The sequence below is a fragment of the Phyllopteryx taeniolatus genome, chromosome 3, assembly GCF_024500385.1.
Source record: "Phyllopteryx taeniolatus isolate TA_2022b chromosome 3, UOR_Ptae_1.2, whole genome shotgun sequence".
Taxonomy (NCBI): Eukaryota; Metazoa; Chordata; class Actinopteri; order Syngnathiformes; family Syngnathidae; genus Phyllopteryx; species Phyllopteryx taeniolatus.
Window position 1 is genome coordinate 24,509,384 of NC_084504.1, and position 14,502 is coordinate 24,523,885.

The 14,502-nt window shown below is 44.5% G+C and overlaps 1 protein-coding gene across 3 annotated transcripts in view; it reads left to right on the forward strand.

Moving 5' to 3' along the window:
- The window catches only part of ptch1 (patched 1), a 72,618-nt gene that overhangs the window by 45,030 nt on the left and 13,086 nt on the right, over positions 1-14,502 (forward strand). For 2 of the 3 annotated variants that reach the window (XR_009787762.1, XM_061767812.1), the window contains exons 14-17: positions 705-1,302; positions 2,422-2,731; positions 4,762-4,904; positions 10,204-10,387. Coding sequence is in view for 2 of the 3 variants with exons in the window: in XM_061767812.1 (XP_061623796.1) it covers positions 705-1,302; positions 2,422-2,731; positions 4,762-4,904; positions 10,204-10,387 (1,235 nt within the window). In the remaining variant the exon portion in view is untranslated. Of the gene's footprint in view, positions 1-704; positions 1,303-2,421; positions 2,732-4,761; positions 4,905-10,203; positions 10,388-14,502 lie in introns of those variants that run through there. The other variant, XM_061767813.1, reaches the window with a different exon arrangement.

Genomic DNA, 14,502 nt, shown 5'->3' on the forward strand with positions numbered 1-14,502 from the left:
TTTTGGCACAGTACTTGCACAGATGTGCACAGCAAACACACACACACATGCACGCACACACACATAAAGTTAAATCCCCTGGTTGGATCTCACTTCATCACTTTCCGCAAAACACAGCATTAGGTACACCTGCTTAATCTAATGAGAGCCAATTCAAGAGCTGTATCAAAAAACAAAAAAAACAAAAAAAAAGATAATTCAGAAAAACCTCCCAGGTCGAACACAATCCATTCCGGGAAGTTGGTCCAATTTGTTTGGATTTCTAAACAGTGTTTTCTCATAAGGATTACTTGAAATTGCTGCCAATGTTTTAAGTATTACTTTACTTACTGATAGAGGCCAACCTTAACCCCCTATTTCATGTAGGTGCCATTTATACAGAACAGCAATGTGGAAAAAAGGTAGCTTTTAAAGCGTACATTTATCTGTTAAAGGGACTTGCCATTGTCTTCTTTGTCTCCCCATTTCACATCATTATCATCTTAACAGAACAACAGGGGGGGGGGGGGGGGGTGCCTGCTTTACGCAAACTATGAAATGGGTTTTTGCTTCTGAGGATTGAAAATTGCCACTATCTACTTCGTCAGCCCATTTTGTGTCAGTGTCCTTTATATAGAACAGCAACGTGGGGGGGAAAAAAGGCGCAAAAATGCCAGCTTTTACAGGGTATTCATTGTTGAGTTCTAACATGTCTGTTTTTGCAGCCCATGTGCCAACCGTGTGATCCAGATGGAGCCTCAGGCGTACCTGGATGGATCAGATGGGAGTCGCTACAGCCCACCGCCGTCCTACCGCACGGCACTGCCGCTTTACCACACGCCTCCTCCCAGCTACAGCCCGCCGCCCTCCTACAGCAGCCACAGCTTTGCCCAGCAGACCCAGATCACCATGCAGTCCACGGTGCAGCTCCGGACCGAGTATGACCCCCGCACGCAGGCTTTCTACACCACAGCTGAGCCCCGGTCTCAGATATCCGTGCAGCCCATCAACCCACCTCCCGGCCGGAGCAACCCTCGCAGCGACTATTACAACAATAACAACAGCGGGAGGCGGAGTCATCGGACAGCTCGATACCGTCACTCTGGGGCTCCAGCTGCTGCTTCAGGTGCAGTCCCTCAGCAGGATTCTGCTTCAGGAAGCAGCCAGAGTCCAGAGAATAACAGCTCCACACGGGACTTGCTCTCCCAGTTTGGGGAGGCCTCGCTTGGCCTAAGGTGCATGGAGCCTCCCTGCACCCGCTGGACACTGGCTTCTTTCGCAGAGAAGCACTATGCTCCTTTTCTGCTGCAGTCCACCACCAAGGTGAGCAGAGCAGAGTGGCTTCTGTGCGAGTGTGTGGGAGTTTGAATGAGGAGGGTTAGTCACCAGAGCTCTTGAGAGAGTAGGAGGAAATCTGGAGTCATGTCCTATCTGAATCACACACAGTCTGACCTCAGTCTGGTGGGTGGCCGGCTCTCTCAAAACACTCGCACAACTCAAATCATCTGGTGGCCTGTACTTGACATCATTACCGAATCTTTTCTTTGTCTTTTCATCACGCTGTCAAATATTTCTCCACTTTAGCAAATTATTTCATGCGCAATCCTCCCCTCGCTGCCAAGCAGCTAAATGGAACATTCCAGTTTATTCCATCTGTGTGCTTTGATCCACGATTATTAGCCGAATCTGGCAACACATGGTCAGATGATCAGAGGCTTTGTATACAAGATTATTAAAAAAAAAAAAAAACTTTAGAAGGAGATGTAACCGCAAGTGAATGTTGCTAAGGATAGAAGCGCTTTGCTCGGGAAATGTGCAGTGACTTGTGTTTCCACTAGATTCCTTTTTACCTCCTCCAACTACAAAAGTGCAAGACGTTGAGTTCTGATGTACTTTTCTTAGTTAACAGGCCTATCCATCCATCCATTTAACCTAGCGCTTGTCCTCATTTGGCTGGCAGGTGAGCTGGAACCTACTCAGGCTGACTTTGACGAGAGACGCACAGTACACCCTGGACAGGTCGCCAGCCAATGACTGACTAGAGTAGAATGACTGAGGACTGAGTAACTCTCACTAGTTTTTCAACAGTATAGTGTTTGCATGGCAATTGGAAAAAAAAAAAATTTACAATACATTACAGTCAATCTAATGGAGGAGGTTGAAGTTAAACACTTAACCATGTGTAAGTGGACTAAACGTAAATGGTTTTGAATTTGCAGGACCCCTAAAATACATATATATTCACCAGGATACATGTGTTTTTTGCATTGTTGACAATATTTGGAGAAATGTGTTCCACTGTAGCAGGGTGGCATTGTAGATATCTACTGCTGGTGTATCCGTAAGGTACCCTGAGAGATAACCATACGATACATTTTGATATAGTACTGGAAATTTATTACGACAGGCAGCTTAGAGGTCCCCCTGTCCTTCCTCTTGCAGGTGGTGGTGATCGCGCTCTTTCTCTGCTTGTTGGGGGTCAGCCTATACGGCACCACCCAGGTGCGCGACGGCCTGGAGCTGACCGACATCGTGCCAAGGGAGACGAGCGAGTATGACTTCATCGGCGCCCAGTTCAAGTTCTTCTCCTTCTACAACATGTACGTGGTGACGCAGCGGGCCGACTACGCTCAGAAGCAGCCGCTGCTGTACCAGCTTCACCGCAGGTTCCGGACCGTCCGCTATGTACTGAAGGAGGACAACGGACAGCTGCCCCCCATGTGGCTTCACTACTTCAGGGACTGGCTGCAAGGTAGTCTTGAGATTACATGAAATGAGATTGGAATGATAGGAGTTCCATTTTTTTCCACCTATCTGGAACACGGTCACTGATGTAATTTCTAAATAACTACAAACTAAATGTAATATATTCTGCCTAAAGTAAGAGAGAAAGATTTGTGGCATGGAGAAAACAAATGTGTATTTCATTCACTTTACAAACGCCCCGGATGCTAAGAAGAATCCCTCTAGTGGTATGTGAACGCATCACTAAATTAAATGTAAAAAAATGTAAAAACACATTTTGACAGTAGTTAAATTGTATTGCACTTTTAAGTGGAACGCAGTTGCATTTAATCTTTTAGAACTCTTTTCAAACATTTATTTAGGTAAAATTTGTATTTTACAAATTTTATAAAGTAATCTTTATTTGAGTAAAAATTTTTCTTCTATATTTAAGTGCAGTGTTAATGTTTAAATTGTGCGTAACGTTACAAGGCTTACAATTATATTACCGTTACATACTGTATAGTTTTTAGAAATAAAGCCTCTACCATAGGTCTTCTACGCTGTATTTTAATGTTGGTCGTGATGGTGAAACTTGGAGAGCTAAGTATTTTTTGTAGTGGTGCTTGGTGTGAGAAGTTCGAGAACCACTGGTATATACAGTATGTGGGGTTTACCTTTAAAAAAAAATCACTTTTATTGTAAACCATTTGGCACCACTAAGCTTGTGTGAGCTCCTTGTACACCTCTCAAAAAATGGTGAATCCTGTCATAGCACACTTCACAAACATACCATGTGGGGGGGGGGGAAACTCCACTATATTTGGCAACAATTTCAAGGTCCGGGTTAGAGGTTTAGGGCATCTTCACACCACTAATGAGTAGGAAAAGTGTGTTTTTTTCCCTACTAAATACAGGGTATTGCATTTCATATGAAATCCCCCAAAAATCTTTGATTTAAGCTTAAAAATAAGTAGTAGGAGATCACTTTTACAGGCAATGTTTTAGTAACATTCTTAAATATCTAACAAGAGTAAAAGTAATTTAACCACTGTTAATATATCCCTCCATTTTTTTTCTTTATCCATTTTCTCTAGCGCTTGTCCTCATTAGGTTCGCACAGTTGAGCTGGACCCTATCCTTGCTGGATTTGGGCGAAGGTGGGGTATACCCTGGACTACTCGCCAGCCAATTATAGGGCACACATAGTGTAGATAGAAAACCATTTGCACTCACATTCACACATTTTAGAGTCTTCAGTTAACCTAATATGCATTTTTTTGGAATGTGAGAGGAAGCCGTAGTACCTGGAGCAAACCCATGCAAGCAGCCCATTTATTATATTATATATAAGACGTGAATACAATAAAGCACTCAGTCTGAACTTTAGTGTCAAATGTGTGTCACAGGTGTGCCATATGCTTCTTTGTCCCAAACAACCATTGTGAGGCTGCCCCATCTTTTGGCACAAGAAGTAGGACAAAGAAAGGGGCGCAGTTAATCCCCTAATTTTCGCTGATCTGAGGTCGAGTGAGGTACAGTCGCGCAATACGTTGTCTCGTGACATCGTTTGTGACGGCCAAAGAAAGCAATTCCTTCAATTCTGTTAAGTCACGTACGATGGGGAAATGCCCTTGCTGACTTTGTCCTGAGGACATTGTACATGAGAACCACACAGAGTGAGCTTGTGTGTGTGATATTGCTGTGTGCAATGGTGGGACAAATTGGAGCCAGACAGGCCCGAGGAACGAGACCCAAAACAACATCTCCCGCAGTCGGCCCTCAGTGTGAGTGTTGGGAGAGCGCGGCGCAGGCACATATGGATGAAGAGAAGGGGACACATGTTCTTGATATTTCCCCCTAATAGTCTCTATGAATAAAAAACATAACATTTTCCGCGTTTTCCAAGGTGGTTCAGGGCCAGTTATCATATTAAATCGGCCAATCTTGTTAGTCAAGGGTACGGTTTGAGTTTTAGGTGTTGAGTTGCGTGTGTGACGGTGTGTGTGTGTGCGTGCGTGTGTGTGTGTGTCTGTGTGTGTGTGTGTGTTCGCACAGGTCTGCAGCAGGCATTTGACAAGGACTGGGAGGCCGGCCGCATCACTCTGAACAGCTACAGGAATGGCTCGGACGACGGCGTCTTGGCGTACAAGCTTCTGGTGCAGACAGGACGCAGAGAGAAGCCAATCAACTCTAACCTGGTAAGCTTCCTAGGAGATGCGTCTAGCCGTCTATCCACCATTATGATTAGGCCAAGGGGAACGACGCGCAAACTCGCCCCCTTTTTTCCCCTCCTTGTCTGTCTTCCCTCATCATCTCGCGCTTTGTGATGACTTTACCGAGCTGAGGAATTTAAAGCTCTCGCCGGGACCCTCAGCCCGCCTTCTGAAAAACCTATTAACTCTTGCCGTGCGTTAGCGTGTGATGGATGAACGTGCGTGAGGGGTTCCGACAGCGGGATGTCTCCCCATAGCATGCAACCTGTCAGCTTAACACTTTGTCTGGGATTCCAATGCCTAGCACAAAGAAGCTGTTGCGTGAAACTTTGGAGCAGTCACGTGTTAATCTGTTCTCTAGTTCAAAGACATCGAAAAGCAGAATTGTACATTGCTTGTTTTAAAGGGGACCTATTATGGAAAATAATATTTTTTAATGGCTTGTTTACCAATAGTTGGGTCTCTGGAGTGCCTGCCCACCCCTCAAGTGTGAAATTGAGCAACCAAGCAAATGTTTTGTTATCTTTTGTTCTCTACTTGTTTCTTAAATTGTCTTTGAGTTCTGACCTTAACAGTGGGCCTAATTTACATAATTATGTCCTCCTCCCACACACACACACACACACACACACCAGGTTTATTTGCCCATCACATGATCAGCTAGGGCGGCACGGTGGCCGACTGGTTAGAGCGTCAGCCTCACAGTTCTGAGGACCCGGGTTCAATCCCCGGCCCCGCCTGTGTGGAGTTTGCATGTTCTCCCCGTGCCTGCGTGGGTTTTCTCCGGGCACTCCGGTTTCCTCCCACATCCCAAAAACATGCATTAATTGGAGACTCTAAATTGCCCATAGGCATGACTGTGAGTGTGAATGGTTGTTTGTTTCGATGTGCCCTGCAATTGGCTGGCAACCAGTTCAGGGTGTACCCCGCCTCCTGCCCGATGACAGCTGGGATAGGCTCCAGCACGCCCGCGACCCGAGTGAGGAGAAGCGGCTCAGAAAATGGATGGATGGATGGATGATCAGCTAGGCTGGGCTAAGATCCAGAGCCACCTTTAAGCAACGGCCAGACTGCACTGTGCGAAACACTATCATGAAGAGGCACAATCATTCTGAAAGACTCACACTCATCATGTGTGACGCCCCTGCTATCCTGTTGAAGCCAATTTGTAAGCAGAGCTACATTGAGTTTTGTTGGATGGACAGATCATGCTTAGCTTCTGATATCAGCATTACTGTTTGGTGATGTGTCTGTGCACTTCATACACAAAGTGTAATGTATGAATCGCTGGCACCATGAGTAAAAAATGCTTGTGTGACTTTTATGGGGGCTTGCATAGTTCAGGGTTAGTGTTGGGCAAGTTCCTATAATTGTACTGTTAAAGCACTTTGTCTATTTTCTAGAAAGGCTTCAACATCGTTGGTGATCAGAATCTGAGATGCTGCTGCGTTAATACCTCCTCTCAAATAAGCTTATATCCAGTGCGGAACTGGAGAGGAAATGACACCAGTTAAGTTCTCGGCAGGAGGTCCGGATAGCAACACAGAGTGGGATTAACATCATGTCTCCTCTTTGGCAGCACAGAGCTGCAAACGTATTGCACATTTCAACAGCAGGAAAGGGTACAGGGCAGTATATCATAGACAAAAGAAGAGTGTGTTAGGAGAGTACTACTTTTGAGAAGTGCTGGAACCTTTGTTTCCAGGTCTGCAGTACTGAACTTATCTGAGTGGAACCTTTTTGTACCAGGAACTACAACATATTGCAACTTTAGGAGGGACTTTGACTTTAGCTGATAAAAGAAGATGTCATAAAAAAAAACAGGTGTCATACCTTGCGTTACTCGTACAAGTTTGATCGCAGGCTTTGTGTACACGCCAAACGTGTATTTGCTTCATTCGCGCCACACGTAACCGGTTCACAGTAAAGTACAACCGACAGCTGTAAACAAGTAACATAAATATACTTATCAGATACACCAACTTCTCACTCACCATTCTCCAGGCCTGCTGTTTTTTTTTTTTGTACGGTATTTGTAGCGGGAGTTATCAAAAAGTTCTGAGTGCCCACAAACAGCCTCCATTGTTCTGCTTGACAACTCCAGGATGTTGTGTGTGATGCTGTATATTCTCGACGCCGACTGGCTGTCGCGATGCAGCGTCACACAAATTTGTGGCTCGAGTTGGAATTTTCCACCTGGAGCGAGTTGGCGAAGAAGTGAATTTTCACATGTTCGCCCAACTTGCGTCGCGTTAAACTCATCTTTCACGTTGCGCAGCACAAATTCACGCCTATTTGCGCATTGCATTGACTTTATACAGGATGCTTTCATTCTTCTTGTTATTGTTTGCTAGCATCCGAACTTATGCGTACATGTTAGGGTTAGCGTACCTTCTTGTTGTGTCTTAGCTCTGGATGCTGCAGTATACAGGTACTCCACAGTCTCCACTTTTTGGCAGTGGCCCTTAGTCTCCTCAACTAAAATTTAGCTCCTAACCAAGAAATCAATACAGGATACGCTTGTTCTCTCTATCGTTGTTTGTTAGCGTCCCAACTGATGCATTCAATAGCAGTGTGGTTTTCTCAGTTGAGTGTGGTCCATGTGTATGTTGTGCAATACACTGTGTCCCTCTGACATCACTTCCTGTACCAGTGTCCTTTCTTGGGCAACTTAAAGAAAGTTGTTGCATTTCCTGCTGTTCAGTTCCAGTAAGACCCTCCAGAATCCCCTCCCCACACGCACCACTGCTGCGTCCCCAGGGAAGCTGAAGCAAGCGGTTCCTTTTCAAGCTGCTCTGTTTGCGTTTGTTGTGTTTTGACTAAAGGCTTCTTTATACTCGCGTGGACAGCGGCCGCGCTGACATTACTGCGGCTGGCCCGCGCATAGTTTGCCTTTATACTCGAGCGCAACCCGCGCGCGCAGTTTTAAAAATGTACTGCAGTTCACCTCCGAGTCGGGGGTGTCGCTACGGCTGGTATTGGCTGGGACAGCACAGGGTGGAGTTTCCTCTGCATTTTTTGGGCTATTTCCGGTAGCCGTTTTTACTTTCCTTTCAGTAACATGGAACAAAGCAACAACAATGGCGACCGTGGAACAGTGTCTGCTAGAACAAAGGGATCTAGATGACCAGATTATTTCGTTTAATGTTGCTGCAAAATCGATCGAGAAGGCAGCGGTGTAGATGGTATGTAGAACCAAGGGGCACGCTGAGTACGTCATCACAGCATGTGACTAAAACGGACCAAACACGAGAGATGATCTCTGCAGCGTTCGACGCGCAGCAACAATTTATGCCATGTGCGCGTCAAGCTACACAGAGGGGGTCGCACGGGCCAATTCGTCGGACACGTGATGCAATGGCGGGCGTTGTCGGCTGCGCGACCGCGGAAGTATAAAGGGGCCTTAAGGAGTGACTTCTACCAGGGGCTAGGTTTGTCCATGGCGCCGGGCATTGTGTGTAGCTTTAGGAGAAGCAAGCGGGAGCAACATTTGTACAGATGTCGTGTTATTTTTATTGCTCTCCTCCATTTGCTGGGTGGCATTTCCTTCAGTGTTAACAACCAGGTTAACTACACACAGACGGGCTCAGGGACTCCAGCCAATTTTTTTTTATTGTTACGCTAACTCAAGCAATTTTATTATTTATTTTTTTTTTTACTTCACGAAAAAAAGAAAATCTACCTAAGCCCATTAGTAGAGCTTCACCCCCTGGACCTTTGCCTTCCTCCCTAGAAGGAGGAATTTATGGCTGAGTGAAGGTAGAGTGGCAGAGCGATGCATAGGAAAGCTTCTAACTCCCAATGCAAGGCACATGGGAGGCCAGAAATAATAGCCTTTGCTCTATTGTCAACTAAATACAGCAGAATCTGTAAAACGGGTTGAAAAAAATAACTATTCTAAGGAATTACACACAAGACTTAAGACCAAAAAAATATATAGGTGTCTCCCTTTTTCCTATCAGGAAAAACACAGGTAATAACCATAATTACATCAGTTCACAAGCGTCCATTAAAACGTTAGCTGCAGAGCACATTGCTAACCAAAACAGCAGTACCCACCTTCCTAATCGCATAAACATAAAGTGAGTCAGATGAATTAACGGTCCCTGTGCATGATTGAAGAGGTCTTCGGTTATGTTGAGATGATGTCTTTGACAACCATTAGAGATCCAGTAGACCAGTGTTTCCCAACCTTTATTGACTAAAGGAACATATTTTCCATCCATCCATTTTCCAAGCCGCTTATCCTCACAAGGGTCGCGGGCGTGCTGGAGCCTATCCCAGATATCCTCGGGCAGGAGGCGGGGTACATCCTGAACTGGTTGCCAGCCAATCGCAGGGCACACCTAAACAAACAACCATTCGAACTCGCACTCACACCTAGAGGCAATTTAGAAACTTCAATTAACCTACCATGCATGTTTTTTGGGATGTGGGAGGAAACCGGAGTGTCCGGAGAAAACCCACGCAGGCACAGGGAGAACATGCGAACTCCACACAGGCGGGGTCGGGGATTGAACACCGGTCCTCAGAACTGTGAGGCAGACGCTCTAACCAGTTGCCCGCCGGAACATATTTTACATTACAAAAATGCTTTACTCACAATTGTACATAGTGGGACATTGGGCCTGTTTAGTTGAACACAAAGCTATTGGTTATGAATCACTGTAGTAGACGTGGTCGCTCCCCAATGTTGTGTGCTTCCTTCTTTACAGTGCGATGTTCTAGTGAGCTGTTTCTTCGCCTTTCACCAAAATGATCCTTTCTATAAATTCCAGTTTCACTTGGCATAAATTGTAAGATAACAACAATAACACTGTTTAATATTATTCCAAAATCACATTGCATAAAAGTAAAGACCTCACCTCATCTACAGTTGAGTAAATAAATGTCCTCAGGCAATATGGGGTATTTCCATGTTTTAATGCGGTATGATAATTCTTGGAAGAGCTGAAGACGAGTACAGGAATTTAAAAAAATGAAACCAGTTGGGCGTCTCCCTGCATCCGTCAGTTGGAAAGAGAGATTCACTAATATTTGAGTCTTATTTTGAAAGCTGCCCCCATCCTCTTGCCCTCATGCCTCTGCTTAAATATGTATGCATTTCTGTGGTTACACTCGCACACTAGAGTGTTTTCAATTCGGCACGTCTTCTTGCTTCAAAATGTTTTCATGTCCAAGTCACACTAGGATTTCTCATAAAAAACAACACAGAATTAATTTTAATTGAATGTCGGTCAAAAGAGCATAACACAAGACGCAATTGCTTTATCTGTTTTGCCAGCTGACCCGTCACAGGCTTGTGGACGCCGACGGGATCATCAACCCCACAGCCTTCTACATCTACCTGACCGCCTGGGTCAGCAACGACCCGGTGGCCTATGCCGCGTCACAGGCCAACATTCGCCCGCACCCTCCCGAGTGGCTCCACGACCGCACCGACTCTATGCCCGAAACGCGCCTCAGCAGTAAGTAAACCTGCCTTATGGTCACAAAATATTAAAACAATAGTTTGTTATATTGGCGGCACGGTGAACGACTGGTTAGAGCGTCTGCCTCACAGTTCTGAGGACCCGGGTTCAATCCCCGGCCCCGCCTGTGTGTAGTTTGCATGTTCTCCCCGTGCCTGCGTGGGTTTTCTCCGGGCACTCCGGTTTCCTCCCACATCCCTAAAACATGCATTAATTGGAGACTCTAAATTGCCCGTAGGTGTGAATGTGAGTGCGGATGGTTGTTTGTTTCTATGTGCCCTGCGATTGGCTGGCAACCAGTTCAGGGTGTACCCCGCCTCCTGCCCGATGACAGCTGGGATAGGCTCCAGCACGCCCGCGACCCTAGTGAGGAGAAGCTGCTCAGAAAATGGATGGATGGATAGTTTATATTTTCACCTCAGGAAAAAGAACATGTGGTCCCACTGAATGGCCGTAATTACCACTTAACTATAACTGATACCACCATGTGTTACGGTGGACATTATAACAGCAATGCATACTTCTTGCACAACAGGCAGGGTGTCTGTAAAGGTGGATAGAAGATAAAAGCTCTTTTATCTCAAATCTTCTTTTTCCGGCGGCACGGTGGACGACTGGTTAGAGCGTCTGCCTCACAGTTCTGAGGAGCGGGGTTCAATCCCCAGTCCCACCTGTGTGGAGTTTGCATGTTCTCCCCGTGCCTGCGTGGTTGTTTGTTTCTATGTAATTGGCTGGCAACCAGTTCAGGGTGTACCCCGCCTCCTGCCCGATTATAGCTGGGATGGGCCCCAGCACGCCCACGACCCTAGTGAGGAGAAGCGGCTCAGATAATGGATGGATGGATCTTCTTTTCCCATTGAAATGAATGGCAGTGCTATTAATCCGTTCCAGCCTCCCCCCATAATGAGGAAAATAAAAAGCTATTATATTGTACTTTATAAAAACATAGTAATAAGATTAATTTAAAAGAATGTTAAGAATGAAACAGTTTGTGCTTCATGATTAATTAATTGCGGCTCCTTTTGCCACCAGGGAGGAGTGAAATACACGAACACAAATGAAGAAACGTTTCACCACTAACATAAGTGGCTCAGTAAGCTGCAATAATATTATTTGTTTTTTGCAGAGGATGAAAAATAGATGCATGTGAGTTGTCGAGTGCTGCGGCACAGACTATTGGTTTAATGTCTGTCTACATGTGTTGCTGCACCGTTTATCTAGGGGAAGGGACAAATTTTTTGAATAATTAACTGTATTTCCCATATATTTCTATATATCTCAAGCGAAAATGTTGTTTAAAACAAACCAACAGTGGCTATAATGGAGAAATGCAGCGAAATAGAAAAAACAAGGCCTTTTTTTTTCAAGTCTTGAGACTTATTGCGCTAATCTGAGACCTTGTGTATCAAATTTTGTGCCATATCATGTGTAAATGTGTGTATGACAATTAAAGTCATTTAAGAAAATAAATTACAGGCATTGAAATCACGTAAAGAACACATACATGCAAAATAGGGATTTCATGACAATGAGAAAAAAAGAACCAATGTGAAGACTCAGGACAAGATTAGATGTGTTTTCAATGACTTTTTAAAGGTTGAGTAAGATGATATACTGTAGATCACAGTGATACATCCAAGTCATTCCAAAGTTTTGGTCCTCTAAATGTCTAACAACGCTAATCGTCGTGAATACGCCGCCGCCACATAACATCCATCCATCCACCCATTTTCTGAGCCGCTTCTCCTCACTAGGGTCGCGGGCGTGCTGGAGCCTATCACATAACATAAGATCATTTTTAATGTTGCGGAGGAAACTTCTGGTAATGCACAACATGCAGTAAGACTCACTTAAATTCATCTGAGAGAGTCTTTACACACCTCATGAGTGTTCTTTTTTGTTTGAAACTATGTTAAAATAACTAAGTCTTTAATGTCCAAGAAAGACTGCCCGGATGGGGAAATCTGTAATACAATAAATATTATCATTAAAAAATGGGTACCATGGTGATCTAGTGGTCAGCATGTCTGCCTCCCTGTCGACAAGTCCTGGGTTCCCGTCTGGGGTTTCTGTGGGTATTCAGGCTTCCTCCCACGTTCCCCAAAAATGTATGTTAGGTTAATTAAAGACACTAAATTGTCCTTATTTGTAAATGGTTGTTCGTCTATATGTGCCGTACGATTTACTGGCGGTCATCAGTCCAGGGCGTATTCCGCCTCTCACCCCAAAATCAGCTGAGAGAGGCTCCAGCTCACCCGTGACCCTAATGAAGAAAAGCGCTTTTGAAAATGGATGGATGGATGGATGGATGGATACAATAAAAAGGCCTCAGTTAAGTATATGTACTCTAAATGAGGAAATTTAGCCATTTTCTGCATGTGAGGAGTGGTTTACCCCTTGTGGTTTTTGGTTGTCTGCCCCTCAGCCCTGAGTGAGGTCGTAGACGTTAGTGTGCCACTGTAGCGGCTGTGCGTTTAGGTAGCTCGGGCTCGGGTTGCCTGGCCGAAGACCAAGACGGCGTTCGCTGCGGTCGTCCTAACGGTGCCCGCGGCGAACGCTATAATCCATGCTAGTGCGAGGCCCCTCTATAATTACACACCCATACATTATTAAAACTACTACACCCCGCTCCCTGCCCCACACGTGCACTGTAATTCGCTGGTGTTGTTGTTCGATTCCACCCTGTGATTTGAAGTCAGGAAGTGCTCCATGTGGGGGGAGGACAATGATTGGATAATGAGGGCAGGAAGCACAATTGGATAACAAGCAGGAAGTTCCTGAGAAGAGAGGATTTTATAGTTGAGATTATAATGGGCTCTTGTCTGACCCCTGTAGGCACACATACGAGAGTCAGGTAATATTCTTAAGCCTATGCATTATGTATTTTTATCATGTTTTACAGCACTCGGTTTAGGGTGTGGTAATGGCGCTGATTGTGACATTGCAATTACAGCGGATCAGCGTTAGCTCTGACACTCGGCCGTGTCTGGAACTGATAGGCCCTCATTAGGCCGGCTGGCCCACAGACTAGCTGGCTTGGACTCAATGGAGCTCTGTTTCAAACTGTTCAAACTGTCCACCCCCACCACACACACGCACACACACCTACACACACAAACACCTACACTCACGCACGTGCACACACAGATGTAGTTGCTTGATATTGGTTGTTTGGCTAAGATTAATCCTAAATTAGCGATTAAAGCATTCCGATTTCAAATGTTCATTTGTAACATGCTCATATACATTTGTAACATATTAGAAAGTATTTTAAACATGTACCAATTTCCCACATTTTTCAGTATTTAACATTACATGACAAAATTAACAAATTAATGGAAACACGTACCTATTCCTTCCACATTTCATGACCAATTCAAACCATTTGAACTGTTCAGATCATTCAACACATCTACTGAACTATTTTTGACCTTACCAATTGTTTCAGTATTCCACATTTTCCATGTCAAAATTAACACATACTGTAAATGTAGTTATTTTGCATATTTACTTCCTCCTTCCATATTTATCAACCCATCCAAACCAGTACAACTTAAAAGTTTTGCTAAAGTGGGACTTTGGTTTTTGTGATTAATACTTTCCAGGACGTCTGACTAAAACTGATTTTTACAAAAACCAAAGCAGTATTCCCAAGAGGAAATAATGTAAATCCAATACTGCATCCTTTTGTTTAGGAGGTCTGACTTTTGACAGGATGTGTTACGCCAGATGTTGCCTGAGTGGTGCTGAGTAGACCGGCAGGGTTATTGACTTGAGTTGCTAATAAAAGCCTGCATTGTGAAATACGCCTTGCAGTCTGTCGAACCCTTTTTACACAACTTGTGAAATGCTTCGAATCCATGTGCATCGATTCAGAGAAATGAATGGCCGTGTCATGCAATTTTTATTTTTATTTTTGTATGAAAACTGAGCGGATGTACGTAAACTGAGGCAAAATTTACTCCAAAAACTTTTCAATTCTCATTAGAAATAATAGTACATAAATACAGGGCAAGATTTTTAAAAAGATGTACTTATTTTAGCAATTTTCCTCATTTACCAATTATCACCTTCTACATTTCAACTAATTCGACAGCTTTTCAGATCAACGT